The following is a 22277-nucleotide window of genomic DNA, read 5'->3' as shown; positions in this document are numbered from 1 at the left end:
GGCTAAGGTGTATGTAAACTTCAGACTTCAACTGTATATATCAAATTAATTGCACTTTGATTTGATTTAGCCCTATTCTTTAACTTAGATTTTTGGTTGAGATGGGATGTGAATCTAACATATTAATGATTAACTTGAAGATTACATTTTAAATCAACCAAAGCTTGAAACCCTAGGCCTATATATATTGTCTATATTTAGTTGAACCCTGGGTTGACTTTTTAAATGACTAAAATGTAAATGCTATACTGTATAGGCCTAAATAGTATCATTGATGATATATGACTTATAAAGTATGGTTACATTTCATTTGCTCTGTTAAACCTACCCTTTGGAATGACTTCGATAGCAACAGTGAATACATTTAGGTCTTAAGCGATCTCTCAATAATCATTCTCAAGATAACACATTGGTAGTAGTCCAGTGGCGGCTCCTGAAAAAATTCTCAGGGGGGGCAATTTTTCTGATGATTTAGGTGACCTACACACATTTTTAAAAAGATATGTCCAGCAACAACATGAAGACAGGGGCAGCATATAAGTCAATACCAGAAGCATTTATTGACTGATCTCAAAAGTGTTGGCTTACAAAAGCAAAATAAGTTATCACAGTAAAAATAATCAAGGGTGTTCTTTCACATTCCTCAACACTGCATAAACAATATGCATTTCCATAAACAAATGAAATATCAGCTGAAAATACAGCATCTTGGTATTTGTTCAGATTGCAGGATCAACAAGAGCTTTTACCACATTTTTTGATATTGTTTAATCTTACCTTATGGCCTACACTTGCTTGTGAAGCTGTCGAGGGCACGTTTGATAAAGACAGCATCGATGTCCTTCTTCTGTAGCTTCTGGTACAGAATGTCGACGTGGGGCATGATTTTGTGAAAAAGCCGCAGGAAAAAAATTAAATCTTCATCATGTAGTATCCTCACGTAGCCAGCTGCCTCTCTCAAGGTGTGCTGGTCAAATGAACCCAATGAACCCGTCCGGATGGCTTCAAAACATTCTATGAGGTCGTCTCGATTCTCGTAGACAGTGTTCACGACTCTGCTGTTGCTAACCTCATCGTTGTGGCGGCGGACAGCTAGCCTGTATCCCTCATCCAGTTGAGTGGCAATATTCACTCTCCCAAAAGCAGACAATCTCAAACAGCTATATGTGGGTCTTTGACAGCTCATTTTTCTTAATCTTTTCTGAAAGATGGTGCATGTCGGTTACACCAGTCGCTGTCCAACACTGTAATCCCAAACAGTTGTACTAGCTCATAAGTAATAAGGTCATAACAGTCAAATGTCGTTATGCAGTTGACCAAACTATAAAGTGTTGAGCTCTGTTGAGATTTATGCCACTTTAATTGAAGAGGGCTCAATATTTTATAGGTAATTTGTGTGGAACGCTCAAAAAAGTTTAGGTAGTGTCATGACGTTATCGACGTCATGACGTTCTGGTGGGTGGGTCATCTCTCCCTCAGGAAAGCTGAGTCAGCCATCTTGAATTTGCCTTGATGCGGGGATGTGGAACACAGTTTAATTTGTTTTAATTTGTTTGCAATGCGCACTTTTATGCTGCCCGCTTGAAACCACCACCACCTCCGTTTTTATCATTAGTCTTATTGCCTTCGTTTTCTTAAGCGCCATCTTATCATCACCTCTGATTTGGTAAGTAACTCTAATGTTGTTTTTTTTCAAATTTAATTTCGATAGTCTTAAATGTGGAACTGGGAATACATTTGTACAATGTGCACAGTGAATATTTGTTGTAAATAGTTTAAAAATCCAAGTAATTGTAACTTTAGAAGTTGTTAAATATGTGACAAATACGTTACGTTACTTCATCTTACAACGGTGTAACGTTATCAGCAGGTCTCCTGGATGAACTACATTTCCCATAATGCATGTTTGCCCGGGACATTGACGGTGGAGGAAGGTCCATGAGTTTTCGCTGTTCGCCGGTAATGCAAGTGCGTACTGTGAGTATACTTATTTCAATAAGTGTCTGCCTTACACAGTAAATATTATACGTTATCGAGCTGTGTGTACGTGTGTGCTAGCGTGAAACGAACAATGCTAAACAACATAATGTGAGTGTGTTATCATGATGCTAACCAGGCCTGTGTTTGTATTTCTTCCTAGGCTCAAGTGTGTGGTTGTGAGATCATCTCGAAATCCTTTTAACAGTTCAGGTAGGATGTATTATGAAATAGTGTTACTAATGTAATACATTGCTAAAACCAAGTATAGAGTGTATTTGTTATAATTCATTGGTATTAGATTTAAAAGGTGATCGAATAGCTCCTGATTTGTAATGTCATTAATGCATTTCTTTTTGAAGCAATGTTTAAAAATGTTTTACAAGTGAATAGGTTGGTTTACTTTTAAGTTTAAATTTCCCACGTATCTCGTTAAAGTTTTGACCAATGAGCTAACTTGTTAAGTTGTGGCCAATGGGAGAGTGGACTGGTTGCCGGGAAAGAAAAGGGAGGGAAAAGTTGAAAGAAGGGAGAGGAGAGACGTTAGTGGGGTTGGTGAAGGAAAAACGACCAAAGGAAACGATAAAGAGAGAACAAACCATACCTACAGAGTTTTTTTAAGGGAAATCCTGATTTTATTTCTATAAGAGAGTGTTTATTATTTAGTTAAGAAAGACCAAGTGGAGACTGAAGCTGCCGTCGAATTGTGGAGACATTCGACATCCTAGAGGTTAGCCTAGCATCGTGCAAGACTTGGAGAGAATTGCTTGTGACGATCAGTTCGGGTTTCCAACGGATGTCTGTTGCTGCTACCGAGTACTGGCTGCATTGATAGCTGTGGATCTTGTGAGGACACCTGCACGGAACTACTATATTTTGCTGAGGCATTATCTACAAGTAGTGAGTAACTACAAATGTGGGGGTGGACTTCGGGACTTTATGTATGTCGTAATTTTTTTTATGAGCTCCAACGCGCGCCCAGGGTTTAATAAGCAAGCTTGCAAATAATTTGGACATGGGGTTGTGGAAAAATCATTGGGGTTTATAATTTGTATTTCTTTTGATGTGATACATTGAACATTTGATTAATATAGATCTTGAACCTTATGTCTGTTGTATTGGTGGAGTCATTTACTGTTTCAGTTTCATTTAATGCATGGGAAAGCATATCCTTATAACAATAACCAAGTCTATAATCATTCTATCTGAAGTTAATACCCTATTTGTCATTCACCCTAGCAAGTTTACAATAGGGATTCTTATTGGAGATGTCCTTCTCACCTAATATCCCATGCTGTTCAGATATTCTAAATAAGGTAATATCGTGAGAGTCAAATTCGAGCCTGGTGAGAGGATTACACTAATAATTGGTTTTATTTTGTGTTTCCACAGTCATTCTTTTGCTATTTCTCTAAATGTTTTTATCTCAACTGTGGGGTCAACAGTTGATCACTTGAACCCTTTATTAATACTTTGTTAAATACAAAGAACAACAACAGAAATAGCAGATCTATAAGCACACAACTTTGATGCTTTGCTTGTTAATAACTAACTTGCTTATCTTTTAACATTTTCATTTTTACTATAATTAGTGTACAATGAATGTTTTTGATATTTGTGTAATTGTTATTGTAATGGATATTTTTTGTCCATGTAGGAACAACGTGATGTAAATATGAGACGGGCCCTCGTCCTTCGTGCACTTCCTGTGTACCTGCGTGAAGATGCCTCCAAGTTTTTCAGGACCTGTAATGTAAGTGTACTGGCCTCACTATCAATCCCTTTGCTTAGCTATTCAGTCAGCTTAAACATGACATCACTCAAAGAACTCTAGGAGAACCAGAGGGGCATTCCAGAAAGCAGGTTATGTGAAAACCATCAGTATAGCCAATTGTATTTTTTCCAACAACGTAATTTCAAAGTCCGTGTTTCTAGTTTGTCGCCGCATTGAGTATGAGATAAAATGTTTTTATATTTCATTTTCAGCCGATTTAAATAAAACAAAATAGCCTAATATAAAACATTGAACAACATTCAACCACTTCCTTAAAGGCTAATATAAAATAAAGTGATGTTAAATTCAAAATGAAAAGACGACTGCATCTGAAACTCTGTCAGTGATTTATATAACAGCCGCAGCCAGAAAATGTCTGCTTCCTGTTTTCTCCCGTTGCCATGGTGAATAACCGTATCGGAGCTCCATTGATGATGGCTTTTACTAGTCGTCAGGCACAAGCTCAACTCCGAGTTAACGTACTCTGAGTCAACTTACCTAACTCAGATCAGCTGTTCTGTAACTGAAAACTCAGTTTCACTTCACAGGGTAAGTCAACTCTGAGTTCAGGGTTAGGCTCAGTTTGTTGAACCTCCTTTCTGGAATAGCCCCCAGGACCTGTTTATGAAGTTTCCTTGAGTTGTTATTCTGCAAACTGACATGTAGAAATTACATAAATGAAAAGGTAAGTATAAAGAATTCCACTAAACAAAAAGTATGCTTACAGGTAGGTGTGAAACTAACATAAAATAATAAGCATGTGTAAAGAAAATAGTTTAAACATGTAGCTTAGTTGCAGTCTAAGTGCAAAGTGACCGTAATGTCTAGACATCATTAGCATGATTTGTATCCTTGAGGGGCTGAACTCATTTTTGTATTATTTGTGTTTTATAGTCAGCAGATGGTCCAGACCTCACTGACACTCCGGTGGCTCTCCTGACAGTTGTCACTGATGATACTACTGATGCGGCCCTCTTCAGCCCTGAGAGCATCTGTATTGTCGTGGAAGATTAAATACTTGTGAGTGGTCCCACACACCTGGCTGACTCATTTCTCCTGCTCTTTGGGTATGTCTATGCACTAGACCTACAGTACCCAAAGAATCTTGAGCTTACATTCACATTTATCCAAAAAGTTGTGATGTGTCTTGAGGACAACAAACCACTGAAAGAGCGTCTACTGACACTGAAGAATGATTTGTTCAATGAGTGAATCACTCAGAATGGACTATTTGTTGAGCTGAGTATTGAGGATGTTTGTTTTTTTCCCCTCTTTACAAATGTAATAATTTGCCTCTTCTACCTCATGTTTAATATGTTACACTGTTTGCCTCTTCTACCTCAGATTTAATACATTGATTGTTAATAGATAAATATCACAACATTGAAGTATTGCCAAGCCCAAGTTTTTGTACTGTACTTGTGGGAAACGACTGTTGAATTCATGCACTATACATGTTTAATGTTGTGTGACCTAATGCTTACCTTGATGTTGCCAGTTGAAGTACGGCACAGTAGAAACCAGTACTTTTATTTGAATGTTTTATTTTAAAAAGTGAGTTGCAGCCTTCAAGGTACAGTAAGTGCTAAAACGTTTTAAATGGCTCCACATTCTAATAGTTGTCATTGCTGTTGAGGATGGATTATAATTAGAATCTTATTGAATTTTTATCATGAAGCTTTTGTGAGTTTTTATCATAATGTTTACTGAATAATGTGATATGGAGACCCAAAATACTGAATCTACCCTCTGTAGCAATGACCACTATCAGAATATGGAACTATTAACACTTAATGTACTTTAAAACACATTTTGTTTTTATGGAGTCATTTCCTTTTTTGTTTTAATTTATGACAAGCACTTTGTTTTGACTGAGCTCCTTTTGATTCGTGCCTTTTTAAAAGCACATTGTGTTGAATAAAAAAAAGTTAAATTGTCACTGTGGTGTCACTTTCATGTTTTCTAACATTATTCGCTGATTATAATTGTGTAATGGACCGACATCAGTATTTCAGTTTAGAATTAATTTTGATTGCATGTCCCACATTATGAGTTGAAGAATATTGAAAATTTTGAGTGTATTTCACACATTATATGAGTTGAAGAATATTTAATATTTTGAGTGTATTTCCCACATTTATGAGTTGAAGAATATTGAAAATGTTGAGTATATTTCCCACATTATATGAGTTGAAAAATATTGAAAGTTTTGAGTGAATTACTCCCTAATTATAAGTTGAGGAATATCAATATTTATAAGATAACATTGAGATAATTTAAGGCAACTGTAAATGTAATTTTTATTTTATGTAAACTTAAAACATTTAAAAACATCACTAAAATATTTTTGTGTAATCTGTTACAAAATAATTTTTGAGTTATGTGAACTTATTAGGGTTTACAGTGAAGCGGTGCTGTCTGCTTTGCCGCCTTCAGGGTGAAAGAGTAGTTTCTTAGTTACGTTCATCGTTACGTTACGTATGACGAAAGCGCGTAAGTGCAAGCCCTCAGAAACCCATAGAGATTGTATTGAAAGCTCAGATATTTGAAAAAAAAATATTTTACATTAGAGGCTATGAGAGACTTCTGGGCGATTTTCAACCTGACTGAAATCGCCCCAAAACGGGCGGGGACATTTGAAGCACGACTTTAGCATGATTGGACATTTATTGGCAGATCAGGCGTCTAGATTAGAACACTGAACTACTGTTGCCGTGATATAATTGATTAGAAAAAAAATCCCTTCCTTTTCCCATTTGGCAGTGCGTCGCCCATATCGCCCTAATGAACACACCGCCCCTGTAGTAGTCAGTGAGTATGTTTACATGCACAGTAATAATGAGATATTAAACTGATTATGGCAGTAGGCAGATTATGAAATAGTCATGTAAACACCTTACTCTGTTTATCTTATTTGGCGTATGGTCAAAATTGAAGTAAGCATACTCAGTTTAAAACACCTGGTTTTCTGCGCAATCTTTCAAATTATTAGGACATGTAAACACCTAATCCGCGTTCCAGCGGTGTATTTGATCTGTGCATGTACCAGCACCAGCCGAGCGAGCCTCACTCTTTAGCGCGAGTGAAGTGAGTTCGGAACAACTGAATCTATGTGTCTTAGAAGTAGTTTTCACATACAAACTTTATATGTCTGAACTCAGAATCAAATATGCTTCCCAAAAATAGTGGTGTGGTAGAACGTTTATTCTAATTGACGATTTTCTGCATCTATCAGAGTGCCATCAGGTAGCCTGATTTCAGATGTGTCCATGTAAACAGGATTATTGGGGACATCGTTCTTCTTGCAAAGCATGTAAACATTTTAATCTAACTATTATATTAATCTGACTATCAACAATAATCTCCTTATTGTGTGCATATAACCGTACTCAGTGACAAATATCAAAGCTAAGCAGGGCTTGGCTGAAACCCTGGATGGGAGAACAAATTAATAGCTGTAGCTAGAGCAACTCTCCATATGAGGTGCTCCCAGCCTATTGTTTTTTTTCTGATAGTGGATATAAGGTTGAAAATCTGACGTTGTTTCAAAGGTACAAATTCAACATATTTTATACCAGGTTTCTCTATGTTGAAAATGGGTTACAATGATGACATAATCCTGTGGTTGAAATTCCACCCTCAAAACAACAGTTTTTAAAATAACTTTTTTCAAAGTTTTTTGATGACTTTTTGAGGACAATATATTTTCCACGTAGATTCCACGTCACAATACGTTGACAAATTACGTTGAAACAACGTTGATTCAACCAGTTTGTGTCCAGTGGGTATAGACGGGGACAGTCATCCTTCCCTTCAAGTGCACTTTAGGCCAAGGGTGTCTGTAACCAGGCATAACTCTATATTCAACATTTGCCTTTGGACAATGTTAACCTATCTTGCACTGCACATAACTATGACAGTATTTTTGTTGGATGCATTGGTGGGTGATGGCATGGCCATTTCTAGCTTTTCTGGGGATCTAAGCGAGATTTGGTTGGGGAGCCCCCCCACCTCACGGGCAAACATTTTAGTGGACCCCCTCTTGGGGCGGAGAGAAACTTCTGCAGCTTTAAACTTATTTTTCTGCAATTCTACACTTTTTTTTCCATGGGGCAGAGACAACTTTGCAGTTTTAAATCACATTTCCTGCAGTTCTACACATTTCGCCATGACTTATGCCATGTTCATATGATATCTGAGTGAGAGGGACTAACAAAATCAATGGGGGCCCCCTGGAGTTCAGGGCCCCTATTCGGCCATGATTACTACAAGGTTTAGATAGCTGGCTAGACTAACTTACCTAGCAATCTAAAAAATGTTAGCTGACATCGGTTAATTGAGTGCCTTTCAGTGACTGACATAACAAAAGGAAAGCTGCTGATGCACTACCAAATTTTGAAATTGCACGCTGTGTAGCCTATTCTACTATCCAAACTAACAGTATGTTAAGACCATGACTGCCTTCCTAGTGGTCTCGGGGCCTTAAGCTGCTTATGTCACTTATGCCTACAAACGGCACTGGATGATGGGCTTCCTAAGAGCATATCCAGCAACTGCACAGGCCTCTGATGTCAACCTCAGTTTAGCATGTCTCTGAGTGCTTGTGTAAGGAAGGATGCAATTAACATTTTTCAAACTAGTCCAGATGAAATTAAAAATAGCATTTTTATGCACTACCGGCATCTCTGCTGCTCTAATCACTTCCGAAGAGATTTGTTTTCATTATCCATTTGCTGTTGACAGTAAAGCAGCTTTTTATATAACCCCCAAAATACAATCCTCTTCATAGACTGCATTGACTGGTGTGATGTCTGACAGGAGGATGACTGGTGGATGAGGCTGTTCTGTTCTGTTCCTGTGCTTAATGCTGTCACGTACCAATTTCACAGTAATTTAGGCGTGAGGAAATAAAAGCATGTATAACGTTCTCCAGATCAGTGACTGAAATAAAATACTTGACTTTAGCTATATGTCTTAGATGATAAAAGCAGGACTGGACAACCTTCTTAACATGCAGCTGGTTTAGGTCAGGGTCCAACATTTGGATGCTCTCTAGGTTGTTGTGAGCCATGTGGAATGATGAGTACAGTAATCTCTGTTTACAGCATGTGATGTCACGAGAGGCTGTGTCCTGGAGGGACGTTACATCCCCCTGAGGTGGCTGCAAACCCAGACAGCTATGGCTCCATCTGCTGGTAGGGTCGGGAACTCCACCCCTCTATGGCCAATCTTCCCACGCAGCTGAAACAAATGAGGAGCTGATGAGCTGAAGGTTTGGGAAGGGAAGAGACACAGTCTCCAACCTGGGCTCTCTGGAGGACAAGAGTGCTGCACGTCCACTTCCATGAGGAATATAAGGATTTGGAGATACTTACCTTTGGGAAATACTCACCTTTGGATATATGCACCTGTGGAAATACGTGAGAGACATTTGGAAGGACTTTTTGCTGGGTTGGCCACTAGCTGCAACGTGGACTACAGTAAGGCTGGGGAAAAGTTATCTGAGCGAGTGAGAATTATGATTTTGGATGTGGAAGAGACATCCCTGAACTGTTAACCCTTAAAGAGCCACAAGAGAACAGAATTTTGTTATATTTTCGTTAATTTCCCAAGACCTATAATAAAATCCTTGTTTTGTTTGAACCTTGTCTCCTTGCACTACTTGAGCAATCCCGCTGAAAGCTGTGTAGCCTCTCGTGACGTCACAGATGGTGGAGAATACGGGCACGCTCAAGCGTTAATAGTGCATGTCAGAGGAGGATACCGAAGGTTTGATCACCCAGTTTTCCAAGTTGGCCGTAGGCTCCCCGCCGACTGAAATGGAGGACATATTGAAAGCCCTTGTTGCTGGCCAGCAAGCCCAGATGCAAGCAAACGTGGCTCGCTTGGAGGAGCAAAAGAAAGCCAACCTTCTGAAGGCAGAGGAATTGCAGTTGCAGAGACAGAGGGTGGTCCAAAATACCCGCCCAATAAAGGCAAGTGACTTTATATCTAAGATGGGAGCTACCGATGACATTGAGGCATACCTGCATGCATTTGAGGCCACGGCCACTAGGGAAGCCTGGCCCAAGCAACAGTGGGTTGGTCTGTTAGCCCCCTTTCTAACCGGGAATCGCTGAATGCTGTCCGGGACCTGGGCCCTGACCAGGTTACTGACTATGATGCCCTGAAGTCTGAGATCCTCAGCAGATATGGACTCACAAAGTTTGGTATGGCCCAGCGCTTTCACGGCTGGACCTTCCAACCAGACCAACCTCCTCGGGCGCAGATGCATGAACTTGTCCGAATCGCAAGGAAATGGCTGGATCCGCAGAGGAATACAGCAGCGGCGGTGGTGGAGGCCGTTGTGGTGGATCGTTACCTACGCGCCCCTGCCTTATGAGGCAAAACGGTTCATCAGTCAACAGGCCTTGACCACGGCGGATCTGACCGTGGAAGCTGTGGAAAAGTACCAGGCCACAGCGGAGATGCTGAATGCTTCCCGAAAAGACCCCAGGAGTGCGGCCCCACCACAAATGGGAAGAACCCGTCCAAAGGACCCCAAGGTCTCGAACCCAGCCACGTCAGGACTTATCCCGGCTCCAGGGGGAGCCAGAAACCAGGCGGGTCCAAGAAGAGTACACCAGGAGGGGGAAACTCGACAGTGTTACCGGTGTGGGGAGATGGGACATATCTCCTGGCAGTGTGGGAAACCAGCCGATGAACCTATGCCCCTGCGGAGTCCTCCAGCTCAGCACCCACACACCGTTTTGCCTCACTCTTGGGAGTCGTAGATGGCGGCCCAGATCGACCCCCCACCTGCCCGGTAACTGTGAATCACCATGATGTGGAGGCCTTACTGGATTCTGGTAGCCGGGCCACCCTGGTGCGTAAGGATTTGGTGGGCCCAACGTGTCTGACCCCGGGGAAAGTCCTCCCAGTTTCCTGTGTCCATGGGGACACCAGAGAATACCCCATTACTGAACTTACAATGACCAGCACACGGGGAACCATACACACGACGGCGGGGGTGGTTGATTCCCTCCCCGTCCCTGTCCTAATTGGACGAGACTGCCCAGCCTTTTACCCACTCTGGAGAGAGTCTCAGGAGAGGATAACCCGAGTACCTCGGAAACGGAGAGGCAAGACTCATCCTGGGAAGGCTCCGGTGCAATCCTCCGAGTTACTCACTCCCGCCCGGGCTCTGATAGGGATGGCAGGTGCCCAGACCGACACAGAGACGGAGCTACAGAATCTGGACAAAGAACTGTCTGGTCTGAAGGGGACCGCTGAGAGGTATCGTTTGTTAAAGCAACAGTTAGACATGAAGACAGAAGAGTTAGATATCCTCCAGGCTAAACTCCAACAGAGCTCCTTCCCTAAGCAACAGGAGGAGCTGGAGAGGCTGCGCAGGACCATCGAGGAGTGTGAGGAGACCCTGCGCAGGAGTAAGAAGGTCCAGAAGAAGGCAGAGGAGAAGTACAAGGTGTTGGAGAACAAGATGAAGAATGCGGAGGCAGAGAGAGAGAAGGAACTGAAAGCTGCTCAACAGAAGCTAAACTCTGCTAAAACCAAGGCTGATGCGTTCAGTAAGAAACTCAAGGAGAGACAACAGGAGGCTGAGTCCCTGGTCCTAGAGTTGGAGGAGTTGAAGAGAGAGCAGTCTGGCAAGCACCACGGCAATGCGGACGCCCTCTCCCGGCGTGATGCCTTCTTCGCTGCCTTTACCCGACGAGGACGTCGGTCCCGAGGAGGGGGATGTGTGATGTCACGAGAGGCTGTGTCCTGGAGGGACGTTACATCCCCTGAGGTGGCTGCAAACCCAGACAGCTATGGCTCCATCTGCTGGTAGGGTCGGGAACTCCACCCCTCTATGGCCAATCTTCCCACGCAGCTGAAACAAATGAGGAGCTGATGAGCTGAAGGTTTGGGAAGGGAAGAGACACAGTCTCCAACCTGGGCTCTCTGGAGGACAAGAGTGCTGCACGTCCACTTCCATGAGGAATATAAGGATTTGGAGATACTTACCTTTGGGAAATACTCACCTTTGGATATATGCACCTGTGGAAATACGTGAGAGACATTTGGAAGGACTTTTTGCTGGGTTGGCCACTAGCTGCAACGTGGACTACAGTAAGGCTGGGGAAAAGTTATCTGAGCGAGTGAGAATTATGATTTTGGATGTGGAAGAGACATCCCTGAACTGTTAACCCTTAAAGAGCCACAAGAGAACAGAATTTTGTTATATTTTCGTTAATTTCCCAAGACCTATAATAAAATCCTTGTTTTGTTTGAACCTTGTCTCCTTGCACTACTTGAGCAATCCCGCTGAAAGCTGTGTAGCCTCTCGTGACGTCACAAGCACTATATTCCTGACTCTATTCTCTGTGCACAAAATGTTGATGTGCTTATTATCCAATCAGAGCTCACACTTGATCAGCAATTTGATTTAGATCAGATTGACGTAATTGTCTGTTGTTCACAGAAATGTACTTTATGTACAGAAAATGCACTGTGTTAAAAATCCACAACAAAAATGAATTTGAAAGATACATACAAAGAATTCATGAAGATGACAACTTATTTTATATGACATCCCACTGGGCACATATGTCAGTTCAATGTCTAGTTTTGATTTACATTTGATTTACATATCAACAAGGGTGAATTCAACGTGAAATCAACAAAACCTTTCACCATGCCATTGGATTTAGGTTAAAAGTCGGGTGAAAAAAATAGGAAATTCCCTTACGTTAATGACTTTTTGCAAATACAATCAGTTTTCCACGTTGATTCAACGTCATCACATTTAATATTTTTGTTGAAATGACGTGGAAACAACGTTGATTCAACCAATTTTTGACCAGTGGGATACGTCTTCATACATTTCCTGTAATTAGACCATCCTCCTTTCAACAGCGATAGTATAAATCTGCATGTATTGCCCACATGGCTTTGCTGTATTCACTGCATTCATATAACAGACTCATATTCAGAGGCATCATCATCATAAATATTGGATATACTTTCATTATATTCTAGTCCAGTAGTTGCTCAAAGCTATATAGCATATATGTTGGCTTCCCCCTGGCAAATATTTGGCCTAAAATCCATAACTGTCATCTCAACCCTGCTGAGAAGTACTGGTGGCTCAAACGGATGTGTATGAACAAAACAATTTATGAACTCACTAACTGTAAGTCGCTCTGGATAAGAGTGTTTGCTAAATTACTAAACATTTAAATGTAATGTGATTGATGAACCATAGATGAACCATATGGCATAGAACAGTATCATGCCAGGAATGTGCCCCACTAGACATGTGGAGGCCTTTGCTCTCCAAAAGGCTCTCTCAGCTTGCATCCCAAATGGCACCCAATTCCCTTTATACTACCTTTGACCAGGGCTCTGATCATGTAGAGATTATAGAATAGGGTGCATTTTGGACACAGCCTCAAGACTACTGGAGAGGAGCACAACTTCTGCCCTACACAGGTTACCAAGCTGCTTTTGAAGTTGTTATGTTTCATGGACTGCCATGGACTTGCTTGCCTAAGAAATGCTGATAATGACAATATTGTCTATTCAGGTGTCAACTCCTGGAAACAGAAGTGTGGTAAATTAGCTCTCTGATTAATTTTTTATGTGCTTGAAAAAGCATTTTGTTTCTGTTCACTGGTCTGTCTATCAAAGTACATGCTTATGTGTCTCTAAAATAGATTCATAAAATCAATGCTAAACAATTGAATTATCTCAGTGTCAGTGACATTGTTGTGTTTGTTCAATCTGGTACTGATACACAGATAGTTTGTTCAATCTGGCATTGATACACAAACAAACATTGTTCAATATGTATATGCTGGCACTGGTAGGCAATGCATCATGTAAATGTCAAATGCAGACTTTTTAAAATCTCAATACTGTGATTGTTTTCAATTTAAATGGTCACAAAGATACAAAAATAGCTTCTTAGCGAAGAGCAATTTCTCAAGGAAGAATTTAGCTAGGACTGTCTGGGAGTGGTTTGAGTGGGAGGAGGAAAACTGAAAATGTGCTGTTATTGGCAGAGAAGTTTGGAACAAAACTCCCTCTCACCAAAACAGACTTAAATTTCAGGTGGTCTTTTCAAACAGCTCTTACACTAAAAAGGCATTATCATAAGTTTCACAATTTCACAGTCTTATTCCAACCTCATAGTGTAGAAATATATATAAAACACAAGAAAATCAAGTTTTTGACTGCACTGGGCCTTTAAAATATTGAACTTACACTGCATAGAAGGGTTTTAGTTGGCTACATTGGGGTGATGGCTCCCCATCTTTTGTATTGCATCATGGTTTACCTGAGCTCTCCAGAGAGAGAGAATAAAGGAGAGAGGGAGAGAGAGAGAATAAAAGACAGAGAGAGAGAGACAGAGAGAGAGAGAAAGAGAGAGAGAGAGAGAGAGAGAGAGAGAGAGAGAGAGAATAAAAGAGAGAGAGAGAGAGAGAGAGCGAGAGAGCAAGTTCAGGCCAGAGTGGCTGAGCTGACGGGTCAAGGTGGTGCGATGCGGTGTAGAGTGGTGCAGTGATGGCAAGCTGCTACTACAGGGGCTTTACTCTGAAAGCCATACAAAAGAGGGAAACACAGTGGCTTGGCACCAGCTACCTCCCTCTTAGATAAGAGTCTGGACACCAGTGATGTCACTGTTGTAATCTCATGCAGGATTGGTGGATAAATGGTTGCTCAGTTGTTAAAACATGTTGAGGTTGTGTGAATCAACAGAGGGTGTGAGTGTACGTTTGTAAGGCTGTTCCTGGCATGGTGAGAGGGTAGACTGCTTTGCAGAGTGTGTGCCTGTCCCGGAAGCAGAGGCACAGGTACTACGGAGCTCAGCTCAGCTCAGCCACCTGTCCTCGGCTCAGCAGCAGTACAAGAGGAAACCTTAAGGATAAGGTCATGCATTCTGCTGGAGGCTTGGATCCTAAAAGTCGCTTTTATTCTTTAAAGGTATAACTGTGCTCTGTTTACTCTGAAACGGTATGACTATGCTCTGCTCTCTGTTCTGCTCTGTGTTTGGGAGGATGTTCATCGCCAGACATTCTTTAGGTTATCTAAGGTTAAAGGGTGTGTGTGTGATGCTGATGTTTCCTGGTTATGCTAAAATACATTTTGAAATATCTGTACACCTCATTGTCAAACAGCTTCACTTCATCATGCTTGCAGTATCCTGTTCTTTAATAACATGAGGGCAAAGTTAACACAATTAAATATACTATTTGAATGGTGTTAAGTTAATAGCGAAGTTAACGTCGTATCTAAGTGTACAGTAAGTATACCTCTCAGAGATAGGAGGAGATAGGGGAGAGATAGGGGGCAGCCAGTGGGCTGAGGTGGGAGAGAAAGGAGAAAGGAGATAGCCTGTCCTGCTGATGTCAGCCATTGATCCCTTGGATACAGGAGAGGAGATGAGTGCACTCATATTAATTCTGCACCAGCAAAGGCAAAGCCTGCTTACCATTTTGTATTACAGAGCCTGTAAGGGCGAAATGTTTTTGGATGTCCTTCCTGAGTCTTAGAGAGGTGTCAACTTTGTTGCGGGTAAAAGTGAATGGAAGTTGAAGGATTGTAATCTTTTTTTTTTAAACTTTTTTTTTTAGGGGGTAGATCAGCTTTAATATTGCAGATAGATTGTAACTTCCATCAATGTAATTGTCTGCATCACTTCCAATCCCCCATATGTTTTTTTTCTCGCAAATATATATATATATATATATATATATATATATATATATATATATATATATATATATATATATATACATATCCATATATACACATACATATACACATACATACATATAAATATATATATATATATATATATATATACATATCCATATATACACATACATATACACATACATACATATAAATATATATACACTACCGTTCAAAAGTTTGGGGTCACTTAGAAATGTCCTTGTTTTCGAAAGAAAAGCAATGTTTTTGTCCATTAAAATAACATCAAATTGATCAGAAATTCAATGTAGACATTGTTAATGTTGTAAATGGCTATTGTAGCTGGAAACGGCTGATTTTTAATGGAATATCTACTCCCTTCACAGAACAGCGCAAACTGGCTCTAACCAGAATAGAAAGAGGAGTGGGAGGCCCCGGTGCACAACTATGCAAGAGGACAAATACATTAGAGTGTCTAGTTTGAGAAACAGACTCCTCACAGGTGTTTTGCGGGTACTATTTAATGAAGCTGCCAGTTGAGGACCTGTGATGCGTCTGTTTCTTAAACTAGACACTCTAATGTATTTGTCCTCTTGCTCAGTTGGGCACCGGGGCCTTCTGTGAAGGGAGTAGTACACAGCGTTGTACGACATCTTCAGTTTCTTGGCAATTTCTCGCATGGAATAGCCTTCATTTGTCGAGTTTCAGAAGAAAGTTATTTGTTTCTGGCCATTTTGAGCCTGTAATCGAACCCACAATTGCTGATGCTCCAGATACTCAACTAGTCTCAAGAAGGCCAGTTTTATTGCTTCTTTAATCAGCACTACCGTTTTCAGCTGTGCTAACATAATTGCAAAAGGTTTTCTAATGATCAATTAGCCTTTTAAAATGATAAACTTGGATTAGCAAACACAACGTGCCATTGGAACACAGGACTGATGGTTGCTGATAATGGGCCTCGGTACGCCTATGTAGATATTCCATAAAAAATCAGACGTTTCCAGCTACAATAACCATTTTCAACATTAACAATGTCTACACTGTATTTCTGATCAATTTGATGTTATTTTAATGGACAAAAAAATTGTTTTTCTTTCGAAAACAAGGACATTTCTAAGTGACCCCAAACTTTGAACGGTAGTGTACATCCCCGGGACCACCCATACACAAAAATGTATGCACGCATGACTGTAAGTCGCTTTGGATAAAAGCGTCTGCTAAATGGCATATTATTACATTTTATGGACACAGTCAATTTTACAAAAATTAAATTTTGTTTGTTTTTACTCCTGAACTTCCTCTACCCTCAACCTCTCTGATCATTTTCATGATGTCCATCCAGTTTGCTTCTATATGCCATATCTTTCTAACTGTGCTCTTTCACGAAAGCTCTCAAGCTATAACCTATATACTTATTATGGACACTGTATGCTTTACATTAGTTATCTTGTTGTTATTAGTTGTTGTTAGTTGTTATTAGTCCCATCCTTCAGCTCCATTCAACACCTCCCATCTATCTCTTAACACATCCATATTGGATTTCTATTTGCAATATATTTTTCAACTGTATTCTTTGTATTATGTACTTTGTGTTCTATGCAAAGCTGAGCTCATCTGAGCAGTAGACACTGATCTTGGGTCAGTTTAGCATTTCCCCCCTCATATGGTTAAGGTTAGGATTGGGGGAAGGGAAGCTGATCCTAGATCTGTACCTATGGGAAACTTCACACCGGAGCCATCTGAACACAGTGTTGTTGTCATTATGATGCTGCTGGTGCTGAGTGACTATTGCCATCTGCAGGGATCAGACCTCAAATTATGTCTGCCTCATCCAATTAAATCACTTGGGCTGCCCCCACTAATCCCCCACAGTCCTCTGCTCTTAAATATGGATTTACCTTTGAATGCACAACACTCATACAGTACGAGTTAGGCCAACACTATTCAACATCATCACCCTTCCATTTTCACCACTGTTGTTCATTTATTGTAGCCTACTGATCTTTGGCCATATTTTTTCTCTTGTTTTTCATTCCTACAGTATGTCATGCTGCTACTGCAATGCTCAACGTCATTCTCATTAGGAGTATTGGATATAGCCCACCAGGTTAGCCAGAAACCCCACATAGAGAGGTGTTCTAGTTGGGGAAAATAGGTCACAAGCCATTGCTTTTGGAAAAAGTAGATTAACCCTAAAACAGTTTTACATGACATTAACTCTTTCCACGCACAACAACACATGCCTTGGTTTACTATATTGTACAAACAGCAAAGAATGCTATACACGACAAACAAACACTTCCGGATGCACACAGACAAAACTGAATACAGTAATAACACATTTTAATGTAAGCTAATGTGCTGTGCAGCCTTAGGTCTCACCCGGGACGAAGAGGACTAAGTAAGTAAATGTACTGTTAATATATCGCTAACCAAAATGTGCAGTGTGTACTTTAATCCTGTAGCGCTGCACATATTTTGAGCCCTCCAGTGTATTAGCATTCAGATTACCATCCTGGGTCCTGGCCACGGAGACTGAACCATATGCCACTGCAGCTGTGGACGGACAGCAGTGTCCTTCAGCATCCAAATGGGCCCTTGTGTCCTAGCGCTGGTCCAGGGCCAGAGCTTCTGTTGGAGCTAGGAACACAAGCATTTCGCTACACCCGCAATAACATCTGCTAAATATGTGTATGCGACCAATAACATTTTATTTTATTTGGATTTGATGTCCAAGACAGGTTTCAGGAAAGCATGTACCAAGGCAAACCATAGAGTGAAATAGAAATGCTATATCTATACAGCACAGGTAATCAATGATAACACACTTCACACACACTTCAGTTAAACTGTAGATGTCATTTGTAGATAAACCTCTATGCTTGTGTTTGTGTTCTGGGAGTGGCAAGTCTAATAGCAGAGCGTGCTGCTGCATCATTGAAGTACTACAGTAGCGTGTGATGTGTACTGTAATGCTCCCAAGCCCAGATGTTTGCTCTACACAGATATGCTGCTGCACTGTAATTACAGCTTGGGTTTACTCCTACTGCACTTGATGATACCAGACCATTAGCACACTATTTTACAATAGATTGGTTGCATCCCAATGGGCACTGGTCAAAAGTAGGACACTGTATAGGGAATAGGGTGCCATTCGGGACGCAGTCATGGACTTGAGAGATGTCATCAATGCTTTCGAAAACTTGGTCTTTGACCTCTGAACTTTGCTTTCTGTCATTTCTTGGTCTCTGTTTTGAGTCATTCTGAAGCCCCACCTGTTCACGCACATGACATCATCCTACTAGAGAGCGTTTTGTGTGAGAGGCCATAGTCCTGACTGAAGAATCAGAGCAGTACAAAGTGCTGTCTTCAAAGCTCAATTTAGCTTTTTGCCATCCAGCAAGGTTTTCACGCACATTGTTTGGTTTATACATTGGAATCTTTTAGTAATAAATCTACTTATTTTGGTTACTAAGTAGATTTAATCTGTCAGTTTCTGACCATCTTAGAGAACACATCCAAATAAAGCTGATTCTATCATTCTTAGTGTACACAGATGTACAACATAGTAACTTTGTCAGTGTTTCACATTTCTTGTGCTTAGTATGAACATGGTGCAATAACTGTATTTAAAGAATATAGTATAACTTGTTCAATTGGCTTCAGTTCACTCGTAACAGTTAGTAACTACTACCCATGGAAAAATTTTGTGTGATATCCATGTCATGATGCCCTGTCCATGTTGTTACAGTGAAGCAGTGAGACATGGGATCCAGTTTGTTTATTGATTGTGTTCAGGGTGTACTAATTGTATACAAACTGTAGTACTATTGACAGGCCAGACCTTGCAACTCAATATTAGGAAGGTGTTCTTAATGTTTTGTACACTGTCAGTAATGAGGTTATTACTGCTAGTTCTCCTGAACACTCCTTGGACTTCTGTGGTTAGGGCGAAGACAGCTATTTGGGTCACAAAACTCCGTAGACAGGCTGACACCGTAATGATAGTATTTATGTCAGGAGAAGAGGGATCTGGATCATGTCTTATACAAATTAAATGTCACTCATTTATTTTGAACACAAACCCTAAAAGTACAAGTGCTTCTGCTAGTACTGCTACTCTGTTAGCAGACATTGGCCAGCTCTATCACGACCTGTTATTTCCCCAGACACAGAGCTAACTGGACAAGGGCACTGAATCATCATCACAGCTCTGCTCAAGCCTTCGCAATAGTTCACTGCTATATATTTTATCATGCCTTATTGAGTGCCTTCTCAGTAGTTCACAGCTCTGTGTTTTAACATGCCTTATTTTGTGCCTTCGCAGTAGTTCACAACTCTATGTGTTTCAACATGCCTTATTGAGCGCCTTCCATTCACTTAATATGGTAATGAGTGCTAATGCTAATGTATGCAGGTGTCAGCTGGGAGGTCATATGACCAAAACTCCCAGGAGCTGTGGGGGGAGTTGGGGGGGGGGGGGGGCTGGTACTGCAGGATGGAGCAGGAGCGTGCACGTCACCAGCCCACTCAGTGACGTCTGCAAGAGATACATACATTGTCTGTCTCCCGGCATCAATGAAGCCTTTGAGGAGACATAAGAGAGAGAGAGAGTGGCACACAGCAGAGAGAGAAGCATGGCCAGATGAAGATATACTCCCTCTAACAACTAGCCCTTTCAACAACTAGCCCTTTCTACACTGTAGGATGGAGGAACAGGCAGAGCCAGTGAATTGTGGGAAGGCTCTAGTAAGCTACGCCAGCACTTCAATGATACTGCCCCCTACAAAGTGCCATTGGATGTTTTTGTCAGTACTGCTCAACAGGTCTACTCTTTGATTGGTTTATCAGTATGGACTGTCAGAAACATACTGCAACATTGGATAGGCCTGCATACATTAACCAGAACGTTGCTAATTTTCTTGCTTGATGAATGCACGGAGATATATGTGAATGATCCGGTAGTTTGTTGTACCATATGCTATATACTGTATATGAGTCACCTCACACACAGACACACAGAATCACACATAGACACACACACAGACACTCATACATAGGCTCACAGACAGAAAAGAAGCACACCATGTAGGGTTTGTGTTCCACTGAAGCAGGGGTAAGACATCTTGAAGTTGTTGGGTTGTTGGATTTCTGCGGCGTCTCTGCTATTTGTAAGTTCTTATTGTTTGCAGCAGCAACATAACATCTGGACTTCGAAATATAACAGCCACCCTGAGACCATAGCCCAAGTCATAACAATGACAAAGCATAATTCACTTATTTATAACTATTGTACAACCTTGTGATTTACTATAACTGTCATGTTTGGGAGCAGACGATTGATAACACATCACATCCGGAGAAAGACTGCTCAGGACAAAGACTGCTCAGTTGGAGATTGTAATTCCTAGGGTTTCGAAGGGGAAATGTCTTTAAATTAGATTTGTGAGCATCTTGTTGTGTCGTGACACCCAGCCCTGAATCTCTCTCTCTCTCTCTCTCTCTCTCTCTCTCTCTCTCTCTCTCTCTCTCTCTCTCTCTCTCTCTCTCTCTCTCTCTCTCTCTCTCTCTCTCTCTCTCTCTCTCTCTCTCTCTCTCTCTCTCTCTCTCTCTCTCTCTCTCTCTCTCTCTGACATGTGCGGTCATCATATCAGCAGCATTCACCACTAATCTCCCCAAGTCTCCTTCTCATCAGCACCACACATCTGACACTTTCACACTTAATCTAGACACGTCTATGGTTCTGGATAGCAGAGGATTCGTTTCACAATGACTGTGTGGTGTAAGGTGCCAAATGTGTTAAAATGTGTTTAGTAACTGCATCACAGTTCATTCGCAATAGGACTGAGTGGTTGTTCACTCTGATAAGTGTTTTTAGAAGAGGCTCTTTTAGTCAGACTCGGGCTTTTCCAAACAGGAAACACTGTGTGTAAATCTACACTATCCAGCTGTCACCATGTAATGACGTTTTCTGAGGTCAACTTACTTCTCACAAAGGTATTATATACCCTTTCTGTTTTTATGTTATAACCTCGTTCACTTCTATAGCCCCAATGCTTATAGGAGCTAATGTGCCGGTTTATCATTCTTGATACTATGTAAGTCTGTCAATGTTATTTGTCAGTAATGAATACATCTGTCATGGTCATGTAAAAAACTATACCTTGAGTACTTTTTAGTTGACCCTCGAGTAGATTATTGTTTGAGCTGGAACATTGAAATGCCTAGGTGACCTGGCTACCATGTGCATGCAGCTAAGACAACAAGCATAATGTGCTATTCTGTTTAACCAAAGTGTGATGTAGCTATTTAAAATATTGCCTAGTCAGACCATGACTCTGTTCCAGCTGGCTGATAGGAATTATTAGATAGGTACTACCATCTTGTCTATTTCAAATCTTCTCTCATTGATCAAGACAGGTGAGTGTCATCATGACATGCAGCACTTTGGGGTGGACACCCACCTGTCTCAATCAATGAGAGAAGATTTGAAATAGACAAGATGGCGTCGTACACATCGTTGGATTACTTCATGGAGCAAAACATTTAATTTATTTAATAACGGAGCATTTTCAAATGTAATTCAATTCAAATGTACCCCCTGCAACTAGACATGTACGTTTAGAAAACATTGGTTGTCTTCCAAGTCGGGAATTGAGGAAGTATCGGCAAGTTAAGGTTGGTCAAAAAATTATCTGTGCTACGCCAAACAGTACCTAACCTGTATTGGCTAATGGCGCATCACTTTAGCCCATTACAATCTGCTAACTAAGTGCGATCAGTGTGATTCAGTGCACCTCAAATAAACCATGCCAAACGAGACTCC

At 40.9% G+C, this 22277-nt stretch overlaps 1 protein-coding gene and 1 long non-coding RNA gene across 4 annotated transcripts in view; both read left to right on the top strand.

The window, feature by feature from the left end:
* Positions 1-22277, top strand: part of LOC121552009 (sodium-driven chloride bicarbonate exchanger-like) — a 70494-nt gene that overhangs the window by 6270 nt on the left and 41947 nt on the right. The window contains exon 1 of one of the 2 annotated variants that reach the window (XM_045210364.1): positions 14505-14719. The exons of the other annotated variant lie outside the window; for it this stretch is intronic. Coding sequence (XP_045066299.1) covers positions 14669-14719 — 51 coding nt within the window. The 5' untranslated portion in view covers positions 14505-14668. Of the gene's footprint in view, positions 1-14504; positions 14720-22277 lie in introns of those variants that run through there. 2 annotated transcript variants of the gene reach the window in all.
* LOC121552041 lies at positions 1246-5321 on the top strand. 2 transcript variants are annotated; one of them, XR_005997167.2, is made up of 5 exons: positions 1246-1666; positions 1871-1977; positions 2141-2190; positions 3635-3730; positions 4646-5321. It is a non-coding gene; the product is annotated as an uncharacterized LOC121552041 (long non-coding RNA). The 2 variants fall into 2 exon arrangements; XR_005997166.2 differs by having other exon boundaries at positions 1247-1666; positions 1868-1977.

Source organism: Coregonus clupeaformis, chromosome 4 (assembly GCF_020615455.1).
Source record: "Coregonus clupeaformis isolate EN_2021a chromosome 4, ASM2061545v1, whole genome shotgun sequence".
Lineage (NCBI taxonomy): Eukaryota > Metazoa > Chordata > Actinopteri > Salmoniformes > Salmonidae > Coregonus > Coregonus clupeaformis.
The sequence above is the reverse complement of the archived record's forward strand: the minus strand, read 5'-3'. Positions and strand labels throughout refer to the sequence as shown.